This window comes from Hyperolius riggenbachi, chromosome 7, assembly GCF_040937935.1.
Source record: "Hyperolius riggenbachi isolate aHypRig1 chromosome 7, aHypRig1.pri, whole genome shotgun sequence".
In the NCBI taxonomy this organism is placed as follows: domain Eukaryota; kingdom Metazoa; phylum Chordata; class Amphibia; order Anura; family Hyperoliidae; genus Hyperolius; species Hyperolius riggenbachi.
In genome coordinates this window covers 36,585,922-36,609,100 of record NC_090652.1, presented here as the reverse complement: position 1 = coordinate 36,609,100, position 23,179 = coordinate 36,585,922, and the positions used below count along the sequence as shown (strand labels likewise).

The 23,179-nt window shown below is 46.8% G+C and overlaps 1 protein-coding gene across 6 annotated transcripts in view; it reads left to right on the top strand.

Annotated features, from left to right (window-relative positions):
* The window catches only part of LOC137524253 (nuclear factor 7, brain-like), a 157,831-nt gene that overhangs the window by 79,317 nt on the left and 55,335 nt on the right, over window positions 1-23,179 (top strand). The window contains exon 16 of one of the 6 annotated variants that reach the window (XM_068243900.1): window positions 16,368-17,197. The exons of the other annotated variants lie outside the window; for them this stretch is intronic. Coding sequence (XP_068100001.1) covers window positions 16,368-16,954 — 587 coding nt within the window. The 3' untranslated portion in view covers window positions 16,955-17,197. Of the gene's footprint in view, window positions 1-16,367; window positions 17,198-23,179 lie in introns of those variants that run through there. 6 annotated transcript variants of the gene reach the window in all.

Sequence of the window (23,179 nt, the reverse complement as noted above, 5' to 3'; positions counted from 1 at the left end):
TACACTCTGGATGGTGCCGGCCTATCTTCTTCTACAGTCTTATCCGAGTGGTACCCGGACGGCCTAGGCACATCCTATTGATCTACAGGAAGGTGTGCCTCCTCTTCACATTTACCTGCACATAGCTATGTCATTTTGCACGGACGTATTTACTCGTCCCGGGGGAGGGGAAGTGGTTAAACTATGAAACAGAGCAGAACTAATGACCCGCTGAACTTTCTGCAGTAAAACCTTATCCAACGTTGCCCTTCATTGTTTCTTCGATGTATAAGTGCTTCAAAAAACAGCACTGTAGCCAACCAAACTTGGGTCTGAGAGCTCAGAGAAGCTCTTTTGCATAGATAAGTTAGGTGTCTTAACTCTTCCTGTACTGGAAACAATACGAGACTCTTCTTTGCTACTAATGCTCTATTTCTTAGCTCTACTACACATACAGATCTTTATCTCATAAGTTTATTTTCACTTCAGATTCTCTTTAAAACAAGTCATGTCCTGTACTCCAACCTAGATAGACTTACTAGTTATAGGCTATACAGTTTCTGGCAGATCAGGTAAACAGTCCTCGTCTTCCTGATAGTGATTATTTTCATCCTCTACAGCCGGGGTGGCACTCAATTATGTAAGAGGGCAAAAATCTAAGTCTAGGTCGCGGGCCAATTTTTTTTCCCGGCAGGATTCAGTATTGAACAGCCTCAAACGAAGTGGCGTAACTATAGCGACCATAGGGGGCCGCTCCTCCCCTTCTGCAAAGTGGAACAGTGTAGTACTTGCCTGCTCCAGCATTGCTTTGGGTCTCCTCCTGACAGCCACATGTGCTATGCTGCATACCTCTGGCTCCTAAGGCATGTCACATGATCGGGAAAGGGGGGTATGCAGCTTAGGATGTGTGATTTCCAGGAAGAACAGAAGAGACACAATACATCGCTGGAGCAGGAAAATAGTACACTACTCTACTGCACACTGTGTGTGTGTGTTTTACCAGCCACATGGGGGGGTTGAGAGATTTGGATCCCTACTCCTGGCTCCATGCTACTTGTATGGGGATGGGTGAGACCTTGTGCCTGAAAAGCACCCCAGAGTGAATGGGGCCTTAGTGCCATAGCCCCATTATCACATATGACCAGACCTCATTCACCACTCCCTGCATGCAATGTATGTGACTTCTGCTTGATATACACTAGGAGCAGGAGAACAGTGTCGACTAGCTTGCACAGACTTAACCGAAAGAACGGGGATTCATTTAAAGACAAACTGTAACCAAAAATTGGATGATAGATTGGGCGCCAAGTCCCCCGATGTATGGCCACCTTAAAGCGGATCCGAGATGAAAAACTAACTAAAACAAGTAACTTGTTTGTATATCTTATCTAAAGTTTAGATAGTGTACACAGCCCATCTAGCTGCAAACAGCTTCAATAGAATGATTATTTCTTACTGTGATACAATGACAGCAGCCATGTTGTTTGTAAACATTACACACAGGCAAGCTTATCTGCATCTTGAACACTCAACCCCCCCCCACGCTCGGCCACAGGGAGTGGCAGTGATCACCCCCCCCAGCAGGTCATCCCCCTACTTGGGGATAAAGAGGGGAAGTCTGATCGCCCTGCCTTGCACACGATCTGCGCTGTGGGCTGGAGAGCCAACGCAGCACATATCTCCAAAACATAGCCCGGTCCTTAAGTGGTTAAAGAGAAACCGTAACCAAAAATTGAACTTCATCCCAATCAGTAGCTGATGCCCCCTTTCCCATGAGAAATTTTTTCCTTTTCTCAAACAGATCATCAGGGGGCTCTGTATGGCTAATATTATGGTGAAACCCTTCCCACAGAGTGATGTCAGGACTGTCGGAGCCTTGTTGCATTGTGGGAAATAACAGCTTTTTCCAACTGCCAAAAAAGCAAGCAGCATCTCCTTCCACTGACATCACCTGCCAGCAGTAAAAATGTCACCATGTGATAAATGTCAGAATGTAAATCAGGGAGAGAAAATATTTTACAATGGGAAAACACTGACTAAATAAATTATTGTAAAAATGAAGCACTTCTTTTACTAAGTTTTTTCACTGGAGTTCCTCTTTGAACTAGCGAAAGACATTTGGCAGTTTGTGATTGAGTGCAGGGAGAGCAACCTAAAGGTGGCCACACACCGTACAATAAAATTATCCAATTTTTTCAGCAATTCGATTAAAACGATAGGTTGTCACGAAAAATCAAAAGCTTTTTTTTTCCATTTGTTCGAGAAATCTGATTGAATTTCCCATTTTTATTTAATAAAAGATCATTTTGAAGCTTTCATTCATTTTTTTCATAATTGGGGAGAAATTTAACACACGTGTGTGGTACATTGGGCTGATTTTTGAAATGTTACAATCAGTCAGAAAACTTGATTGCAATTCTTGGATTGCAAAGATATTTAGAAAATGGTATGTACTGTATGTTGTTTGGCCACCATTAGATTACATAGCAAGTGTGTATGTAGTGAGGCAGGAGGCAGAGTGAATGCTACACAAAGGTTCATGTTACAGCAGGCTGTAAACTGCTTGTCACATCTCTTGAAGTTTTCTCATGGGGAATAAAGTGTTTTAAGTGCTTTGAAGTAAACCTTTGGAATAAACCTTTTGATCCATTAAAGCGAGAGGAGTAGGAGAGCATCCATCCTCTGCAGTAGCTGGGGAGATCGGGTGACTCAGAAGGAACACGGGGAGATTTATCAACGCATTACCAACAGTTTTTTTCTTCTTAATCGGTTCTAACCAGCAGGGAGAACAGTTCTGCATGATGAGAACCTTCTTAAAGAGACTCTGCTAAAACGCCGCTATCGTGCCGCACAAAGGGGGTCCCTTCACCCCCAAACCCACCCCAGCATGACTTGGTCATGCATTTGCTCGCTCCTGGAGGCAGGGCTAACGGCTGCAGCCCTGCCTCCAGTCGCGTCTGTCAGCGGCGCATCGCCGCTTCTCCCCCGCCCCTCTCAGTGAAGGAAGACTGAGAGGGGCGGGGGAGAGGCGGAGATACGCGCTGACAGACGCATGTGGGTCAGGGCTGCGGCGGTTAGCCCTGCCCCAATGCGGAAGCGCTCCCCCACATTACGGAGGGGATTTGGGGGGACAGGGACCCTCGTGCAGCCGCGGGATAGCGGCGTTTTAGCAGGGGCACAAATGCCCCTGCTATTTAGGAGGTCTGAAGCGAGATTTATTCTCGCTTCAGACTCTCTTTAAATCCTAGGTAATAGTGGCAATTTAGCATGAATTTCTAGAGCTGCACTGAAGTTAAGAAAAGTGCAAATCCATCCCTAAACTGCTGCAGATTAAGTGCTTGATGGCAGTTCTACAGATGTAAAACTGCAGGCTGGACATAAATGCAGAGTGCAGGCTAGACATGATTTGTGATGTGCTCCTCCCGCCTGCTGAATTCCTCCTCAGAGCCTGCTGCTCTCAATACAGCAGGTGTTGGTTACCTCAGCAACAGCAATTCCCCTCACACACTGCACTGCCTGAGACCTTTCTAGCTCCTCCTATTTTACAACAGTTTTAGAAGTAATCTGCACTATCTAATGATTTCTTAAGATGCCTGAGACAGTTCTGCATGAATTTCTAAAAATGTACCAATATTTTGTTTGACACTCTTGATAAACCTGGCCCACAGCCACACATACTTTCTGCTCCATCTGTGAACGACCCGGCCTCCAACTCTCGCGGTCAGGCTCATCTCTATGCTCTCTGTTACCAACTTTCCCCACCCCTGCACTCTGATTGGAAGGAGCTGAGGAGTAGGGCGGAGCTGGTGCTTCTGGTCGACAGTGGGCCAACTGCAATGACACAGCCACTGCAGATTATACCGAATAATTTGCAGAGAAAAGATTTGTGGGCAAGGCTAGTGATGATAGCCGGGCAGAGCGCCCCCCTGATAGGCTCTAGGGCAGGGGTGTCAAACTCAAATACAAAGTGGACCGAAATTGTGCACTGGGACCAAGTCGCAGGCCAACCTCAATGTCTAGTGGCCACCATCCTCCATTATAAAGTTACTAAATGTCTAAATGGCCCCCCTCCAACCCCTATACAGTTCCCTGGTGTCTAGAGGCCCCCACCCACCCCTATACAGTTCCTTAGTGTTTAGTGCATTCCCCCTACCTCCCTATATGGTTTTCCTGCTATTCTAGGGCTTCACCTAAAATATAGCTTCCCTGGTGGTCTAGAGTGGGCCAAACATACTGTAATGCAAAGTGGGGAAATCACTAGAGGGCAAAATTGAATGGCTCTGAGGGCCAGATTTGGCCCATGGGCCGGAGTTTGACATGTATTCTCTAGGGAGATTACTGGTCTACCACCTAACACCACTACAATATCAGACAATATTCAGAAGCACGCTTGCCTACTATTGGTCATAGCACTACAGTTGCTGACTTTGTGATGCTCAGTGAGGTAGAAAACTACGTACCGAATATAAGTTGACCCCAAAACACTCTGTTGTGCTACTGTGGCTACCAATATCCACCCGGTGTCCTCAGGACGTCCTCTTTTGTCTCTTGTATACAAGATATCCGGATCCAAGATCCACAGAGCATGTAGGAGACAAAAGATACACAGGGGCTCCCTCAGTGTGAAGTAAAAAGTATAAAGACTTAAATCAAATGTTTTCAGATAAAAACAGCAGTAAAATACTTGCTTCTATGGGTCCTAAACCACTTGGGACCCACTGGCAAAGATCACTTTCCACCCTTGTGGTACTAAAGCATAAATCAAATGGTCCTAGTTCGTATATGCCTGCTCTCAGCCCGACCGGTTTCGGCAACCAGCCGTCATCAGGGGTGCGATGAGCCTGGACTTTGTGGTGTTCCCTATTTTTTTACAGTGTATGCCTACATATAGGGTTAGATTGTTTTATAGAAGTACCTCAAAACATTAAAGACTTCTAATTTTAGATTTATGTCCACTGCGTTTTTAGGTGTCCCATCGTAAACTCATTTTATTTCTACATTGCAGCAGCCAAACACGTTTGGCTCATTGGACATGGTTTGATAGATGAAGCTAAAAAACGTGCCCTTCAGATGCCTTATGGCCCTAACCTGGGGCTACAGCAGGAAAACGTTACCATTCATTGGTTTAGCGATGCAGGGATGCAGTGGCTTGACCTGCTGCCAAAACTGAAGAAAATGGATCTCCATATGAAGCCTCCGGACGTCCTTCTCATCCATTTGGCATATAATGTGAATCGAACAAAATTCGTACACGAAAATCTGATTAAAGTTTTTCAATCTGACCTGACTGCGATCAGCACCCGATATAGCAACACGGCGGTCATGTGGTCATCTATTCTCCCCTCTATCACTGAAAAAAAAGATTTGCAGCGTCAGAAATTGAACAAGGCTCTTGCGGACTCTGCCACCGTGGGCCGGTACACGGTCATCGCCCACCCTCTTCTGGAGTTCGAGATGCAAAAACGTTGGAAGATGCTGTACAGAAATGGGACACCGCCACACGACTCCAGGCCTTGCGACGTTGAAATGGACATTCTTAATAAGGATTTTAAGAGTGCCATATGGAAAGCAATAACCAGGGTTTAAACAGCTGTGGCGTTTTAGTGGTTGACCTGTCGGCATGGTGGGCGTAAATAAGCTCTTGCGCACCCAACAGTTGGTTGGATTTCATGGAACAACCCCACATCTACATCACATCTGCAAATGGTTCTACCAAATGAGCTGAAAAAGTTTCTTCTACCCTCTAAATTTCTAAAGGACAACTAATCAATAAAACATTAAATTCTGTAAACTACATATACTTCTAGAACTGTGGAGAAGTGATCAGACAGAGCTTTCTTTAGGCCAGGGGTGTCAACCTCAAAAACACAGTGGTCCGAAATCGAAAACTGGGACCAAGCTGGGGACCACACTCAATGTCTAGTGACCACCTCCCTCCTTTATACAGTTCCCTAGTGTCTAATGGCTCCCCTCCCCATACACCTTCATGATGTCTTAGGCATGGGGGGATAGTGGTTTGGGTTAGACATTGATGGAGAGAGGGGAGGGTTCAGTGTGAGAATAGTTAGGGTTAGAGGAAGTAAAATTTCGCTATCGGTTAACAATATTTTACTGTCGTCAAGAGTAGAATCTTGGTAAATCTACTGGTATTTTGCTATTGGAGCAGGATAATGCAATCAAGGCAACAACACCCCCCTCTTTACATACACAGCCTGCTACTGTCTCAAATTTGCTGATTCTGGCCACTTGGTCAGCTGTGTCAGTCAGGTATTTTGGGGTGCAGAAGCCTCATTTCATAGAAAAAAGGTAACATTTTCAACCCTCTGAATACCAGGCTGTTAGATGGTACAGTTAGATCTGAGGTTAAACGTTGGTGCTTCGGGCCTAGGGGAAGTTCAGGGCCACAGTTGGGCTTTTGCCCAGTTTTAGGGATAGAGCTATAGGGAGAGGTAGCGTTTAGTAAGAGATTTAAGCAAAATGCTGCTGTTATGATTGCTCTGTGTCTGGCTTCAGTTATTTTTTACTTTGTCTCCAAACTGCCCTTTATAAGTGTATAGAGAGAGAGTTCAGCCTGTCGCTGTGTCATAAATTGTCCCTGTCCCTTCCTCCACTGATCTTCCCTTATTGGCCAGCTGCCACCCTCCATAGTCATGTGATATAACAGGTATCAGGTTTACTGAGCACCACTTTCAGGTGTGTGTGTGTGTGTGTGTGTGTGTGTGTGTGTGTGTGTGTGTGTGTGTGTGTGTGTGTGTGTGTGTGTGTGTGTTTAAAGGATACAGTACCTGAGCTGTAAACTGACAGTTTGCTTGCACTTAGCTGGAGCATCTTCCAGTCCCTGTAGTCTTGTAGGTCCCTCGCTGTCCTCCCAGTCCCCTTCATTGATGTGCTGTGCTGCCTGGTAAAGTGCGCAACTCAGCTGAATCATGCGCTGAGCTGGTGGCGCACCTCCTTAATTGCGCTTCTGTGGCCGGAAGTGTTCATATGCGGTCATGAGTCTTGATGAATGCGCAGAGCGCTCCTAACCACGGTATGCTTTAAAGGGATGTGGCCATCAGTATTTAACAAATATACCAAACGAACCTCCCCCTAAGGAATGTTCATAAATGGTCCATATGTGCTCCGCAAGCTTTTCTTTCCCCGTGCTGCAGCACTGCAGCTCAAAGTTGTGGCTGTGATGTCACATGTCCTTGGGCTGCCACTCCACCCCCCCCCCCCCCCCCCACCCCAAAAGCCTAAACATTTTACACCAGAAGCCAGGAACCTTTGTCTGAGACAGCCATAAACGCTACATATTTTAAAATGTAATTCCGTGAGAGCCATACAATGTTTCAAACTGGGACAGTAGGGCTCACGTCCCTGTCGCCATGGTGATGTGTATACATTTGATCCGCCGGGCAGTGGAAGTGTCAGACACGTCTTCAGCTTCTCTTGGGTTTCTGCAACATTAATTTCCCACCGAGCCAGACAGGAGAGATACTAACAGCTTGTACAATTAGCTAGCTGACTTGAGGGTTGATTCAATTTGTAGGACGAGATCCCCGCACTTTGGCCCAATAGGCTGCCTGTTAAGTGACAGGTAGCCTATTGGGCCAATCAAAGCGCAGAGATCTCGTTCTACAAAGTCACTGGACCTGACGGGGCCCAGAGTGGCACAATTGGAGCAGCTGTTCGTTTTGGGGTAGCGCGATGTCCACACTTGTTTTACGACCCTTGTGAGATGGGCCCCAGGCTTTGCAGGTCTCAAGGGGTTGGCAAGGGAAAGGGTTTGAACAATGGTGGCAGATTTTATAGTTACACCACTGGTCACTGGGTTAAGCTACTTGAATGATAAAGCTAAATAACAGGTTATGTAGTGTCTGCAATAGGCAACACTCTGAATGCAACCAGTACGTGAAATGAAGACCTTGCCACTTAGGCCTCCCTGGACATGCACAGCTCTACTCTCTGCACTCAGCTGGCTGTAGGGAATGATTTACCTCTGGTGATATCACAGCTATTATAAATATGTATAACTGGTGAGAATAGATATTCTTTTCACCGCAAACAAAACTGTAATTGTTGTCCTGCAGTCCAGCTACTTTGTGACAGTGTATTCTGTGTTGATTTAAAAATGAACTCCACCCATTGCCATGCGTATAGGTGTGTGCAGTGATGTCACTATTTTCCAGAATAGTATCCAGTATTTCCTTTTAAAGCCATGCATGTCTGGGCTGTTGAGCTCCGCTGTTCCTTGCCAAGACAGGAGGTGTGTCTATAAAAATTCCATAAGAGAAGCTACAGAGAAGGTCTCAGGGCAGGTGGCTCTCATATCTGTCTGCACACAGTCATGCTATTATTTAGGTATGGGCAAAGCTCACTTGTAAGCAGTTACTTTTCTCCTTTTGTGATTCTATTAGTTATTGTAGTAAGTCTTGGCATGATTAGACTGGTGATTCCTGTGTTACAGTGCTGTTTGACTGTGATAACAATGTTGATTTCAATAAAATGTGGTAGTTACTTTTAACACCAAAGAGTTGTGATCTGATTTCATGACTTGTGGGCCATATAGGTTCCATTTATCAGCCATACATTTTACAGACATCATTGCGTGAAGAGTGAGGGCTCGTTTCCACTATCGCGAATCTGCATGCGTCCAACGCATGCAGAGCCGCACATGTAATACAAGTGGATGGGCCTGTTTCCACTGTAGCGTTGTTGAGGTGCGTTTTTTTCAGCGTGAAAAAAACGCACAAAAGAGCCAACGATTTCGCCTGCGTCGGGAATCCGTGCGAATCGCCGCTAATGTATTTAATAGTAAAAACGCATGCGTTTGTTACATGCGTTTTTACCCGCGATTTCGCGTGCGATTTCGCACCTTTTTCAATTTTATTTAGCCCTGGCAGTGTCATGGTTAATTTCGCATGGCACCCTGCCATGCGAAATCGCATGCGAAATCGCGGGTAAAAACGCATGTGGAAACGCATCCGCATGCGTTTTTACAAGCGTCGGAATGCGGCCGAAATCGCGTCGCAACAGTGGAAACAAGCCCTGAAATGGAAGTGCTGTGAAACCAGGCTGTGCGTGCTTAAAGGGGAACTATGGCAAAAAAAATGTAAAATTTTAAAATATGTGCAAACATAGACAAATAAGAAATACATTTTTTTCCAGAGTAAAATGAGCCATAAATTACTTTTCTCCTATGTTGCTGTCACAGTAGGTAGTAAAAATCTGACAGAAGTGACAGGTTTTGGGCTAGTCCATCTCTTCATAAGGGATTCTCAGCAAGGCTTTCATTCTTTATAAAGATATTCCCTAAAAAGGATTTAAACAATGATGCTGCTGCTTCCCTGCTCGCTACACAGTTTTTTGGCAGTTGGACAGAGCAACTGCCATTCACATTGGCCTAGTGCACACCAGAGCGGTTCTGCTGCGTTTGGCGATCCGCTTGTGGCTGCGGATACGCTTGGGTAATGTATTTCAATGGGCTGGTGCACACCAGAGCGGGAGGCGTTTTGCAGAAACGCATACTCCCGGGCTGCTGCAGATTTTGGATTGCGGAGGCGTTTCTACCTCCAATGTAAAGTATAGGAAAAACGCAAACCGCTCTGAAAAACGGCACTTCCGAGCGGTTTGCCAGGCGTTTTTGTTACAGTAGCTGTTCAGTAACAGCTTTACTGTAACAATACATGAAATCTACTACACCAAAAATGCTTCACAAAACCGCAAAATGCTAGCTGAAACGCATTTTGCGGATCTGCTAGCGGTTTTTGGTGTGCACTAGGCCTAAGTGCCTTTGAAAATAAATCCCCGAGAATTCCCCATGAAGAAATGGACTAGTCCAAAACCTGTCGCTTCTGTCAGATTTCTACTACCTACTGTAAGTGATTGATTGCATTATAGGAGAAAAGTAATTTATGGCTCATTTTACTCTGGAAAAAGCGTACTTATTTGTTTGTTTGCACATATTTTAAAATTTACAATGTTTCACCATAGTGACCCTTTAATGCTGGGAATACACCATGAGATTTTGTGGCAGATAGTTGGTTCGATAGACAATTTCCGACAGGTCCGATCTTATTTTCAATTGTTTTTCAGATAGATTCCTGATAGAAGTGAATGAAAATCGATTAGAAATACGATTGGTAAATCGATCAGACAGTAAATCTGCTGAAAAATCTCATTGTGTATTCCCAGCATAATTTGAGACTGATCAGCCAATTATAGACACAGTGTACAAGGAGTCCTGGGAGCAGAGCAGGATCATCCGGCAGGCAACCTAGGCAGGTGCTTGGGGCCTAGTGGGTGTCAAGGAGCCCACCTGCTACCTTCTCTGATCTCTCTCCACTTCAGCCTACCAAAAGGACCACAAGGAGAGGGCCCAAAATCTCCCACCTTGCCTAGGGGCCCGTTACATCCTAAACCATTTCTGCCTGGAAGCTAGCTGATAAGGGCTAGCAGAAAAGGAGCACAGGGACGCCAGGAGCCCGATCTGGTGCATTATTGCTGTTTGGGGGTATAGTGTAAACAGGCAGGGATGGGCTTTCGAGTAATTCCGAGTAGCAAGCTCCCCTCAGTGATCAGGAGCCATCGCGATTGGCTCCTGATCATGTGATCACTACGATCGCCAGCGGTTCGTAGTGATCACTATTGGCAGCAGCGGTCTGAGGGGAAGAAGAGGACGGGAACTCACCTTCCTGACGTTCCCCAGGCGTTGTTGCTCTCCTCCACTCTGGCTGGCATCTCCGCTCGCTCTGCGTTAAGTGTCGGGTCCCGGCTTCGTGACGCCATCAAGCCACGACCCAGAACTTAGCGGCTGTGCGAGTGTGGATGCCGGCCAGTGCAGAGTGGGCTACAGCTGCTCATCATTGGAGCCTGGGAGGTTAGTAAAGGCTGCCTGGAATACGGGGGGACACCATGCCTAGCTAGCTATACTGGCAATCCGGCTGCCTGACCCCTGCAAATTCGCCTCCCCCCGCATAATAAATGGTCTGGTCCTTAAGGGGGGTTAGGTAGCCAGTCCCCAAAGGGTTAAACGGGTGTGACTGCAGGTGATGGGTTAAAATTACCCACAAGTCTGTAGGATAATGTGCGCTCTACTCCGGATCATAGAACAGTGAGCCGCTTTGCATGACTCCCTACCGCGCGTCCTCCTTCAGGCCGGAAAGAGGAAGCTCTGTAATGAGTCGTGGAACGCGGCTCACAGTTCGGCTATGATGCGGAATGGAGCGCACACTATCCTACAGACTTCTGGGTAATTTAACAGGCAGAGGATCAGCAGGACAGCCAGGCAACTGGTATTGCTTAAAAGGAAATAAATATGGCAACCTCCATATCCCTCTCACTTCAGTTGTCCTTTAAATGAGGACATCTCACGTGTATGGTAGTTCGGAAAAAAGTTTAACTTTATTGAGCACTTTTGAGACAGCGCGTTTCACGGCGTAAGCTGCTTCCTCGGGTCAATTGCTGTGCCTATATGGTAGGTTCAGGTTAAGCCTGAGGCTGGGAGCTAGATGAGCTCGGAAAGAAGGGGTAGTAGAAAGAAGAAATCAGAAAAACTTTATTTCGCCAAGCATGACTGGGTCATGCCCGGAATTTTTTGGCACAATACGTCCTAAAACCACTGGTAAATGGTTTACTTACCATGGTATTACTGTGCTCAATTGGCCTGCCAACTCTCCTGACCTGAACCCCATAGAGAATCTGTGAGATATTGTGAAAAGAACGTTGAGAAACGCAAGACCCAACACTCTGGATGAGCTTAAAGAGAATCTGTATTGTTAAAATCGCACAAAAGTAAACATACCAGTGCGTTAGGGGACATCTCCTATTACCCTCTGTCACAATTTCGCCGCTCCTCGCCGCATTGAAAGTGGTTAAAAACAGTTTTAAAAAGTTTGTTTACAAACAAACAAAATGGCCACCAAAACAGGAAGTAGGTTGATGTACAGTATGTCCACACATAGAAAATACATCCATACACAAGCAGGCTGTATACAGCCTTCCTTTTTAATCTCAAGAGATCATTTGTGTGTTTCTTTCCCCCTGCAGCTATCTTCCACTGAAGTGTCAGGCTGTTTCTTCCTGCAGAGTGCAGACAGCTCTGCCTGTATGTAATTCCTCAGTATGTGAAAGACCAGCCAGCTCGGAGGAGGATTTATCCAGCTTGTAAAAGATAAGAGAGAAGCTGCCCTAATCTAAATAATACACAGGCAGTGTGCAGAGAGGAGCCTGGAGGGGGGAAATGCATCACAGAACCACAACACTGAAGAACTTGGCAGCCTTCCAGACACAGGCTGACAAGTCTGACAAGAGAGAGATAAGTTGATTTATTACAGAGATGGTGATAGTAGAACGTGCTGCAGTAAGCCAGAACACATTAGAATAGCTTTTGGAACTTGTAGGATGATAAAAAACAGGATGCAATTTTTGTTACGGAGTCTCTTTAAGGCCGAAGCATCCTGGGCCTCCATAACACCTGAGCAGTGCCACAGGCTGATTGCCTCCATGCCACGCCGCGTTGATGCAGTCATTTCTGCAAAAGGATTCCTGACCAAGTATTGAGTGCATAACTAACCATAATTATTTGAAGGTTGACTTTTTTGTTTTAAAAACACTTTTCTTTTATTGGTCAGATGAAATATGCTAATTTTTTGAGATAGGAATTTTGGGTTTTCATGAGCTGTATGCCAAAATCATCAATATTAAAACAATAAAAGGCTTGAACTACTTCAGTTGTGTGTATTGAATCCAAAATATATAAAAAGTCTGTTTATTAGTACATTACAGAAAATAATGAACTTTATCACAATATGCTAATTTTTTGAAAAGGACCTGTATATGTCTTTTAGGCAGATTACTTGTGTGATATATATACACAACATTTGCATTGTTTTATCATGCTTGAGATGCCTGGCGTGGCTGCTTGGTGTCTCCGCTGCCCGACCCAGCCTCTCGGCGTTTTGATTGGCCTCTCCTGCCCCTTCCCTCAGGCCTGCATGCGGGGGGTGGGGGGGTGTTTGGCGAACACACCGGGCGTGGTATTGATTGGCGTGCCCGTCGTGTCTACCTGCCCCCCTGCCCACATTTGCCCGTGGGTGGGGGCGGGAGTGGCCTCTCTGCGTGACCTGATTGGGCGGCGGTTGGCACTTAGGCGGCGTGTCATGTATGCTTAGGCACTCCTCCTGAAGAAGCCGGAAGAGCCGGCGAAATCGATCAAGGACGCCTGTCCTCCTCCATGGCGACGTCTGTTCCCTCGCTCTGCCTCTCTTGAATCCCTGGATCCCCCATCCTCCTCCCAGCTACTTCGATACAGTAAATCACCAGATCATCTGGACATTTTGTGACGGCATACACTTGTTTGCCATGCCGGTCATCATACTGTAAAGCTTTGCTTCTTTGCTGCATACATAGAACCGGTTTTGCTAATATTCTCTGCTGTGCAAGCTAATGCCATATGGACTATGCTGCATTCTTATTCATGCTGCTAACTCTGCTTCATGGGGTGAAGTCTGCTTATTGAATATAAAAGCTGCTGTCTACCTAGTGCTACTAACTGTGCTTCATGGAATAAGGACTGATTACTGCACATACAAGTCACTGGTCATATGATGTTTGCTGGATGTTGATTTATGGTGCCATGAACCAATACTTGAAGATTGCTGAGTATACCTATAAGGCGGTGATTTGTTAATTCGCAAGATTTTTGTCAAGTATCACCATTCAACTATATCAGGCCTATATGTTGCAGTCGCCAATACTGGAACTCTATGGCGGTTGCTTTATTCCCCTATTAAGATATCAAGGAGTTACTGTTTGGCTGAGAGCTGAGGTTACAGAGCACCCGACTTTCCCACATCAACCTCTCTACGATTCAGAGTCTTTTTGACTGATTTTTTCTGCCATATAATAGTCTAGACTGTCCTCCACTTTTTGGCTGCGCAAGATCTATGTGCACATGATCTTGAGGGTTTAGTGGGTTTCCAGTAGGGTATTTGTGGGTTTGGAGGGAGGTGGGAGTGGGGGGGATTGCTGGCATGTTTTTTTTAATATAGATTTTGCTGTAAGTGCTAAATAAAGTTTTGTATTTTTCTATATCGAATACGTTTTTGCTCATTTAGTTTACACCCCTCTTATATTCTATCTCAAAAGTTTGTTTCTTATATCTGTATATTGGCATGTAAGCCCGCCCTCCCAGTGATGTTTAACCTTTTGGGGACCACTGAGCGTAAATCCTACGCCACACTTGTGGTTGTCTAAGCCATTTTCACTCCCGACGCAATCGTGCGCATCCGAGAGGGGAGATTAAGCTGTCATATGACAGCTGACATTTCCCCTCAGTGATCAGAAGCTGTCGCAATTGGCTCCTGATCATGTGATCAATACGATCGCCGGCGGATTGTAGTGATCACTAACAGAGCAGCGGTGGTCTGAGGGGAAGTAGGATCCACTCACCTTCCTGACATTCCTCCGGCGATCATCGCTCCCCTCTGCTCTGTCTGGCATCCCTGCTCGCTCTGATGTGTCGGGTGCCAGCTTGATGACCTCATCAAGCCACGACCCGGAACTTAACAGCAGTGTGTGGGAGGATGCCGGAGGGGGCTAGAGCTGCTCATCTCTGGAACCTGGGAGGTGAGTAAAGGCTGCAGGCAATACGGGGGCCACACTGGGGACACCATGCACTGCTATCCCTACCAGGGATCCGGCTGTCTGACCTCACCCCCCCCCATGCACCCCCCGCATGTAAAATGGCCTGGTCCTAAGGGGGGGGGGGGGGGGGTAGGCAGCCGATCCCCAAAGGGTTAAGCTATGATGTCATACATCCTTGTGCCCCAGAACACTCTTGTGAGAAGATGTCATGTCCCTGTTCACGGAGAAAACAAAATCATTCCACAATGATTCACTTTGCCAGCAGTAAAGATGCTGTTGTCTCTGATTCATTAAACTTGTAAATCAAGGTGAGGTAAAGTTTAACAATGAGAGAATAATTCAATTCAAGACACCTGCTCACTACCTTCCCTAGTTTTTTGTTTGTTTCCCAGATTCACCACGGAACACCTAGGTGCTGTCCGTTTTAAGTAGAGAGGTTCCTCAAGCAGTCATCCCAACCTAAGGTAATTTCTCGCTAAATCTCAGGAGGGGCCGTCCTGGAGGACGTAGGGAGGAAGTGTCGGCTGATTACCTGGTAGCAGTGTTCCGGCGAGTCCTCCAGGACGGCCGCCTTAGTTCCCTACCCTTTTCTGTGTCGTCGTTATGTAAGAGGGACTGGGGTTGTGGTAACTTCTTAATGAAACTAGAAAAGGTAGTGAGTAGATGGGACTTATACTATCTTTAACCATTTCCACTCGGAGCCTTTTCCTAAAGGAAGTAGTTTCTGCTCTGTTGTTTATTTTTTTACAGTAGTGCTATGAACAAGATTATCTCTCTCGGTCACTGGAAGGAGAATAACTTGCCCATTTTTTGTTATCACTTTAACAAAGAGCAACCTCCAAACTTTGAGCAACCTCTCTATTTTGACAAAGCTTCCTACTTTCCGCAGCTTCATCAATATCAATGTACTCACTGCTACATGCATCATCATCATCCACATCAATAAAATCACTTTCGTCTGCAGAATCCAGGGTTGTCCGATCCAGTGCTGCTCCTCCATAAGCAGCTTTGCCACATTTGATGCCGAAATGGTTTTCCTCCCTGCTGCATTGCATAACATTGCTTCTCTTTGCGTGTAACACACTTCCTGCTATGGTCGATCACGCATTTCCGGTTCAGGCTGGACGGGTACTTCCCGTGTGGGCAGGGAGTCTAGATGCCGGGGAATAGCTGTGCAACAGAATCTGGCATTGCAGGGGGACAGATGAGAATGCGAATCGCCGCCATATTGTCCCGCTCTGCGGGACATACGACCGGAATGGGAAAACAACAATGTCCCGCTATGTGGGACATGCGTGTGGAAAGGGTTAATTGAATTATTTTTGTAGGCGTTTCCGATTTGGGAAGGGGGCAGACACAATCTCTCTCAGGAGGGGCCATCCAGAAGGACTCGCCGGAACACTGCTACCAGGTAAGCAGCCGGCACTTTCTGTATACCAAATGTAGCACCGCCCTTCCAGTGATGTCACAGCCTAGGCTGTTTAGCTATGTGGAATTCTCCTCCTAGAGCATTCTGGGAGACAAAGTATTTTTCGAATGGCTTTGGAACACTATATATACAAACATTTTGGCACAGTTGCACCTGACAGCACTAAAGAGGTCGCCACCCGAGATACATTTCAGAATTATACAACGGGGTAAGGAAAGATTTTACAACGGGCATACACTGACTAAATGATTTATAATCAAATGATGGTATACATCTGCCTTTGGTAAACCGGCAATGATAAATCGTAAACTTGTTTTATTCTGCATTACAGAAGCTAAACACGTTTGGTTTTTTGGAAACGGTGTGATAGAGCAAGCTAAAGAACGGGCATGTCGGACGCGTTATGGCCTTCACTTGGGGTTACGGCATAAAAACGTCACTGTCCATTGGGTGTGCAGTGAGAACATGAAGTGGCAGCACTTGCTTCCAGAATTGAAGAAGATGGAGCTCCATATGAAGCGTCCGGATGCCATCATTATCCATCTCGGGGAAAATGAACTTCAATGGGGAATCCATCAAGCCCTGCAAAAAGAAATCATAAATATCCTGCGTGAGGTCGGCTGTCAGTATAGGGGCACCGTGCTTATGTGGTCACGGATACTCTCCAGATGGGAATGGGGCAAAAAACTACATGTATTTAAGATTAAGAAATTCAACCGTGCTATTGCCGAGCAAGCCACAAGAGGCCATTTGTACGTGATTCCTCACGACTCTGTGGAAGAAAGGATCGAGCAGCGTTGGGAAACTCTAGAGCAGCAAGGTTTGGTGCCACAGACCACCAGGCCTGTGGATGCCGAGCTGGACATGTTAAATTTTGACTTCCAAGCTGCCATAATGAGAGTACTAAAAAAAACTTAGACGGCTATGGAGTCTTAGTGGTTGACCTGTTGGCATGGTGGGTTTAAGTTAACCCTTGTACACCAGGAAAATGTTCCACCCAACGTTGGATTTCAAGGGAGAACAGCCGTGGTCCTACATCATCTCTGCAGGTCAAGAACTTTCTCCAGATGGGCTAAAAATGTTTGCCCTAAAAATGTTTGCCCTAAAAATGTTTGCCCTAAAAATGTTTGCCCTAAAAATGTTTACCCTATTTTGTCTTAAAGGGAAGTTCCAAGTAAAAAAAAAAAAAAAAGTTTCACTTCCCTAAGGCTTCTACCAGCCCCCTGCAGCCATCCTGTGCCCTCGTAGTCACTCACTGCTGCTCCAGTCCACCGCTGGCAGCTTGCCGACCTCGGTGGTCGGCGGTGCCGCATTGCGTACATTATTACGTTGCACCACTAACGTGTTAAAATGTATGTGTTAATGTTCCTGCACTAGCGGGAATGCGTAAAAATGTACGCAATGCATCCCGCCGACCTCCGAGGTCGGCAAGCTGCCAGCGGGGGACTGGAGCAGCAGTGAGTGACTACAAGGGCGCAGGATGGCTGCATGGGGCTGGTAGAAGCCACCGGTAAGTGAAACTTTTTTTTTTGTTTGCTTGGACCTTCCCTTTAACCACTTGCCGACCGCACGCTTATACCGTGCGTCGGCAAAGTGGCAGCTGCAGCCGGCTGCAGGCTGATTAATCAGTAAGCAGCCGCTCGCGCGAGCGGCTGCTTCCTGTCAATTCACGGCGGGGGGCTCCGTGAATAGCCTGCGGGCCGCCGATGGCGGCTCGCAGGCTAAATGTAAACACAAGCGGAAATAATCCGCTTTGTTTACATAGTACGGCGCTGCTGCAGCAGCGCCGTAAGGCAGATCGGCGATCCCCGGCCAATCAGCGGCCGGGGATCGCCGTCATGTGACAGGGGACGTCCTGTCACTGGCTGCACAGGACGGATAGTGTCCTGTGCAGCCCCGATCACCGGGGATGAGCAGGTAGCAGAGGGAGGGGGGAATTTCGCCGCGGAGGGGGGCTTTGAGGTGCCCCCCCGCAACAAGCCTGCCCACCAGAGCGATCAGACCCCCCCTGCACATCATCCCCATAGGGGGGAAAAAAGGGGGGCGATCTGATCGCTCTGCGTGCCCGCTGATCTGTGCTGGGGGCTGCAGAGCCCACCCAGCACAGATCCCAACAAACAGCGCTGGTCCTTAAGGGGGGGGTAAAGGGTGGGTCCTCAAGTGGTTAAAGCAGCAGGGTCAACCATGCTATCCCTGGGGGAAAAAAACCACATAAGTACATAACTACTTGTTCTACTTGCATAACAAATGTATTGTTTCAGTGGATTTGTTTTGATTTCATTGGATTTTATATAGTAAATAAAGGAAATTCTGTTCCTGCCATTTGCCATCTTGATTCCCTCTCACTGAAGCCAATCCGGATGTCATTTCCTCCATTACTTTTTTCTGTTCTTGGCTAATCCCTCAGTCCTGAACTGCCCTCAGCCAATCAGTGATGAGCATGAATGTGGGAGTGGTGATAACAAGCTTCCTTGTCATTGGCAATGGCAAAAATAGAGCCAGGCTGACTGAGATGAGATTTATTGCAGCAGAAACATTTCTGAACAGATTGGAATGCTTGCAATGCAGGGTAAGGCTGCTGGCTCATATTAAACACAGAGCGGTGGGTAAATTGAATTTGATTTTGTGGCTGACAATCCCTCTTTAAAGGAGAACTCAAGGATGCAGTAAATAAAAAGTATTGTATTCCTGCAGATATTACTTTTTATTTATATAGCGCCAACATCTTCCGTAACGCTGTACATAGTGGAAAACAAATAATGGGGAACAAACATACATAAGAAATACAAGACACTGTACAGTCGTTATTGAATAGTCAAAATAGAAATACATACATAGTTGATGTGTAGTTGGTACATGTGCATGTTTTACAGCATTATGAGAAACACTAGGAGGAGGTCCCTGCCCTTGCGAGCTTACAATCTAGAGGGTAGTGGAGAGGAAACAATAGGGAGGGAAGCACAGGGGTTTGGGTGAGGCAGAGAACCGTCAGTGCTGCCTACAGCAAATTATAGGCTTGTCTGAACAGGTGTGTTTTCAGGGTACGTTTGAAGGTTTCCAGACTCGTAGCATGATGAACCGGCTGAGGGAGAGAGTTCCAAAGGAAAGGGACAGCCCATGAGAAGTCCTGGATGGGAGAGTGAGAGGAGGTGACCAGGCTAGAGGACAAAAGGGTCTCCTGTGAGGAACGGAGGATCCATGCGGGCCGGGAGGTATCTGGAGATTAATGTATGGAGGTGATAGCTTGTGCAGAGCTTTGTATGCAAGCATGAGAAGTTTAACCACTTGCCGACCGTGTCACGCCGATGGGTGGAAGGTCCTTGGGGCGTGGTTTGCAGGAGATTGCGCGCGCCGATGCACGCGCATCCTTGCTTGGATGGCTTCAATCTCACAGCTAGGAGACCGTCTATTTACTAGGTACATAGCGTCGATCTAAGGCAGCGCTGTACAGGGGACAGCTGTGTCACTCAGCTGTCCCCTCCAGAGGCACAAAAGTGATCCGCTGTGATAGGCTGCTGTGATCGAGCAATCAGACACCACCAACAGAAAGCTCTGTTGGTGGGGAGAACGGGGGGGGAATCACCACTTGTGTGCTGAGTTGTGCGGCCCTCCAGCGAGGCCTTAAAGCTGCAGTGGCCAGTTTATGAAAAATGGCATCTTCTTTAGGGGGTTTTAACACTGCGGTCCTCGAAGGTTAAACTGGAAACCAACGGAGGGATTGGCAGAGAGGGGCTGCCTCAGAGGATCTGGAAGAGAGGTGGATGTGACGGGCAGCAGAGTTTAGGAGGAGGGACTGGAGATATTATTATTCTATACTTGCATAACACTGACATTTCCTACAGCACTTTTCAGATTACATTGAACAGGTTATGCCACTGAAGCTAACGATTAAATGACCCTAGCCTAGCCATAGTTTAGAGACAATAGAAGATTTGGGAGCCCGAATAGTGTTGTCATAGGTACTTAAGTGGAGGAAGTAAGGAAAAATAATATACTCACATATTATGGGTTGCCGCTCCAGGCAACCACTATGTGCACAAATGGGGAATTTCCTCTGTCTCCACCCGGGCTAAGATGTCGCTCTCCGTAGATTAAAAAAAGAGGGTAGTTACACCCATCCACCGGGTGGATATTCAAATCACTTTGGAGTTAGAGGAGCCAGTAAAGCATAAAATAATTGAGAACAGTTTAAAAATGGGGGGTACTGGTGGACCCACCTCCCAACAACAGACACGTAAAATGTATCACACCAAAATAAATTTATTTCTTACTCCTATCTGCAACGTGTTTCGTGGGTCTGACACTCGCTTCCTCAGGCAAAAATACAAGCAGGAGCAGCTAGAATAAAAAACATAAAAAGGAATTTATTTTACTAAAAATATATACCTTGCAGGATTAAAAATCCTGCTTTCATCAAACATCTCAGCCTCATTCTCATTTAATATTGGGATGCCCCTTCGTTCCAAAAACGTAGCAATAAGTGTTCATATAAACATCCATATAGGTAATACTTAGCATAGCATTCACAGAAATATTCACAAAGACATCCATATAAGCATCTCAATAATAATAATATCCTATCGTATCTATACCTTAAAACTTTAAAACCCACAGTCCATGAAAGCTAATGCCACCTTTAGCTATACTCAAACAAATACATATACAGTCAGAGATTCCAATCAGTTGCACTCAATGCTAAACATTCATTTGGTTAGGATTATAAAAAATAAGCTGTTCTCTTAATGCTTTGAGAGTTATTTTAATTCACAATTATAGTCACCATTAAATAAAAAGCCGTTTATAGAGGGAAGAATAGGAGAATGAAACTTGCCTGCAAGAGTGTCTATACGCTGATATGTCTAACAAGTTTGAAATGGGCGTGCACAAGGAGGGGAAGTCGTCATGGCCGGTAAAGGAAGTTAGAACAGAGTGCGCGCATACACTCTCTCGTCACGGTAACTAAGTGGCTACTGTCTCGGTAACTAAGTGGCTTAAAGTGTAGCAGAGACTAAGCTACCTGCTTTAATTAATACTGGTAGGGACATGAGAACAGACACTTACCCTGCTGTCTTGTTTTATTCTGATCTGCCCTGTGAGCATGTAATTCCTTCTGTAAAAACCACACGCTGCGCTCTTAGTCGGCTGCTTTATCAGGAAGCTCTATAGCAGTGAGAGCAGTCTGCTCAAGCCCGCCCCCCTCTCTGCCTGTGTTCTCCCTATGTGTGAGAGCAGTCTGCTCAAGCCCGCCCCCCTCTCTGCCTGTGTTCTCCGTATGTGTGAGAGCAGTCTGTTCAAGCCCGCCCCCTCTCTGCCTGGGTTCTCCCTAGCTGTGAGAGCAGTCTGCTCAAGCCCGCCCTTTCTCTACCTGTGTTCTCCCTATGTGTGAGAGCAGCTTGCTCAACTCCGCCTCCTCTCTCTCTCTTTGTTCTCCCTATCTGTGAGAGCAGTCTGCTCAAGCCCACCCCCCTCTCTGCCTGTGTTCTGCTCAAGCCCACCCCCCTCTCTGCCTGTGTTCTGCTCAAGCCGGCTCCCCTCTCTGCCTGTGTTTTGCTCAAGCCCTCCCCCCCTCTCTGCCTGTGTTCTCCATATCTGTACACAGAACGGCATCACAGAGAGCAGTGCCTGTGATGGGAGAAGCAGCGCAGTAAGCACAGATTTATTTATCTACCCAGCTAATTAGTGTTCCGGCTTGATTTACACACTTCTCTCTCCCCATCTGAGCCAGGAACATACAGGGACACGGCTCTACTGCTCTGATGACTGTACAGATCACTGGCAGCAGCAGCTGTGCTTGTCTTTGGTTTTCCAGGAATAAGTAAAGTAATTGTGCCTGCGTGTGTTACAGTATGTCTGCAGGTTTTTTCCCCCTAATATATATGTCTCTGCATAGATTATTTGATGGAGAACTTTACACACAGTGACACTGATCCGGAAGCAGATGGCGGTCATCTTGGATTTTAGATAGGATAAAAATGAAAAATTGAGAATGAAATGAGCACAGGAGAGCAACAAAAATTACAGGAATAACCTGTATTTGGCATACACTTTCGGGGGGTATGTTTATTTTAAAGGTACCTGTTCATCTCAGGTTTCCTTTAAAGTTTTGTGCGCACACACGTTGATGCGCCAGTAGTGCAAAATAGCGCTTCCGCCATATTGGAAGAGGAGCATGAGGCACAGTTCCAACTGTCCTGTGTCCTGATTCCAGCTGCGTGCACTAGGCAATGAGAACATCATCAGAAATCCCATCATGCTTTGCACAGCATTAGGGGAAAAATGCCCAGGCAGATTTCTTTGATGGGGCAGAGCTTAGCTTCTGTGCAGCTAAAAATGAGCTTGGGTAAGAAAAACAAAGTTCTGATGCTGTGAATCTGTAAACACCAAGCCTTTTCAGTGCTGCGGAGTAGATTTTTAGTCTGGAGGTTCACTTTAACCACTTCCCGACCGCCGTATAGACAATTGGCGGCCGGGAAGTGGACCCCGCAAGGACCGCCGTATTGACAAATGGCGGCGGTCCTTGTAGGGGCATGGGCAGCCCGATCGCGTCATTCGTGAGGCGAACGGCCGCCGCGGACTGGCTCCGCCCACCTCACGCTGTAACCCGCCGGCCGTTCGGAAGCGCCGGCGGGTTACTAGCACCCGGATCGCCGCATACAAACTGTATAATACACTTTGCAATGTTTACAAAGTGTATTATACAGGCTACCTCCTGCCCTGGTGGTCCCAGTGTCCGAGGGACCACCAGGGCAGGCTGCAGCCACCCTATGTCGCACCCAAGCACACTGATTTCCCCTGCCCCAGATCGCCCACAGCCCCCCTCAGACCACCCCCAGACCCCTGTTTGCACCCAATCACCCCCCTAATCACCCATCAATCACTCCCTGTCACTGTCAACGCTATTTTTTTTTATCCCCCCCCCTGCCCCCTCCTGATCACCCCCCCACCCCTCAGATTCTCCCCAGACCCCCCCCCCCCCCCCCCTGTGTACTGTATGCATCTATCCCCCTGATCACCTGTCAATCACCCATCAATCACCCCCTGTCACCGCCACCCATCAATCAGCCCCTAACCTGCCCCTTGCGGGCAATCTGATCACCCAACCACATCAATAGATCGCCCGCAGATCCGACGTCAGATCACCTC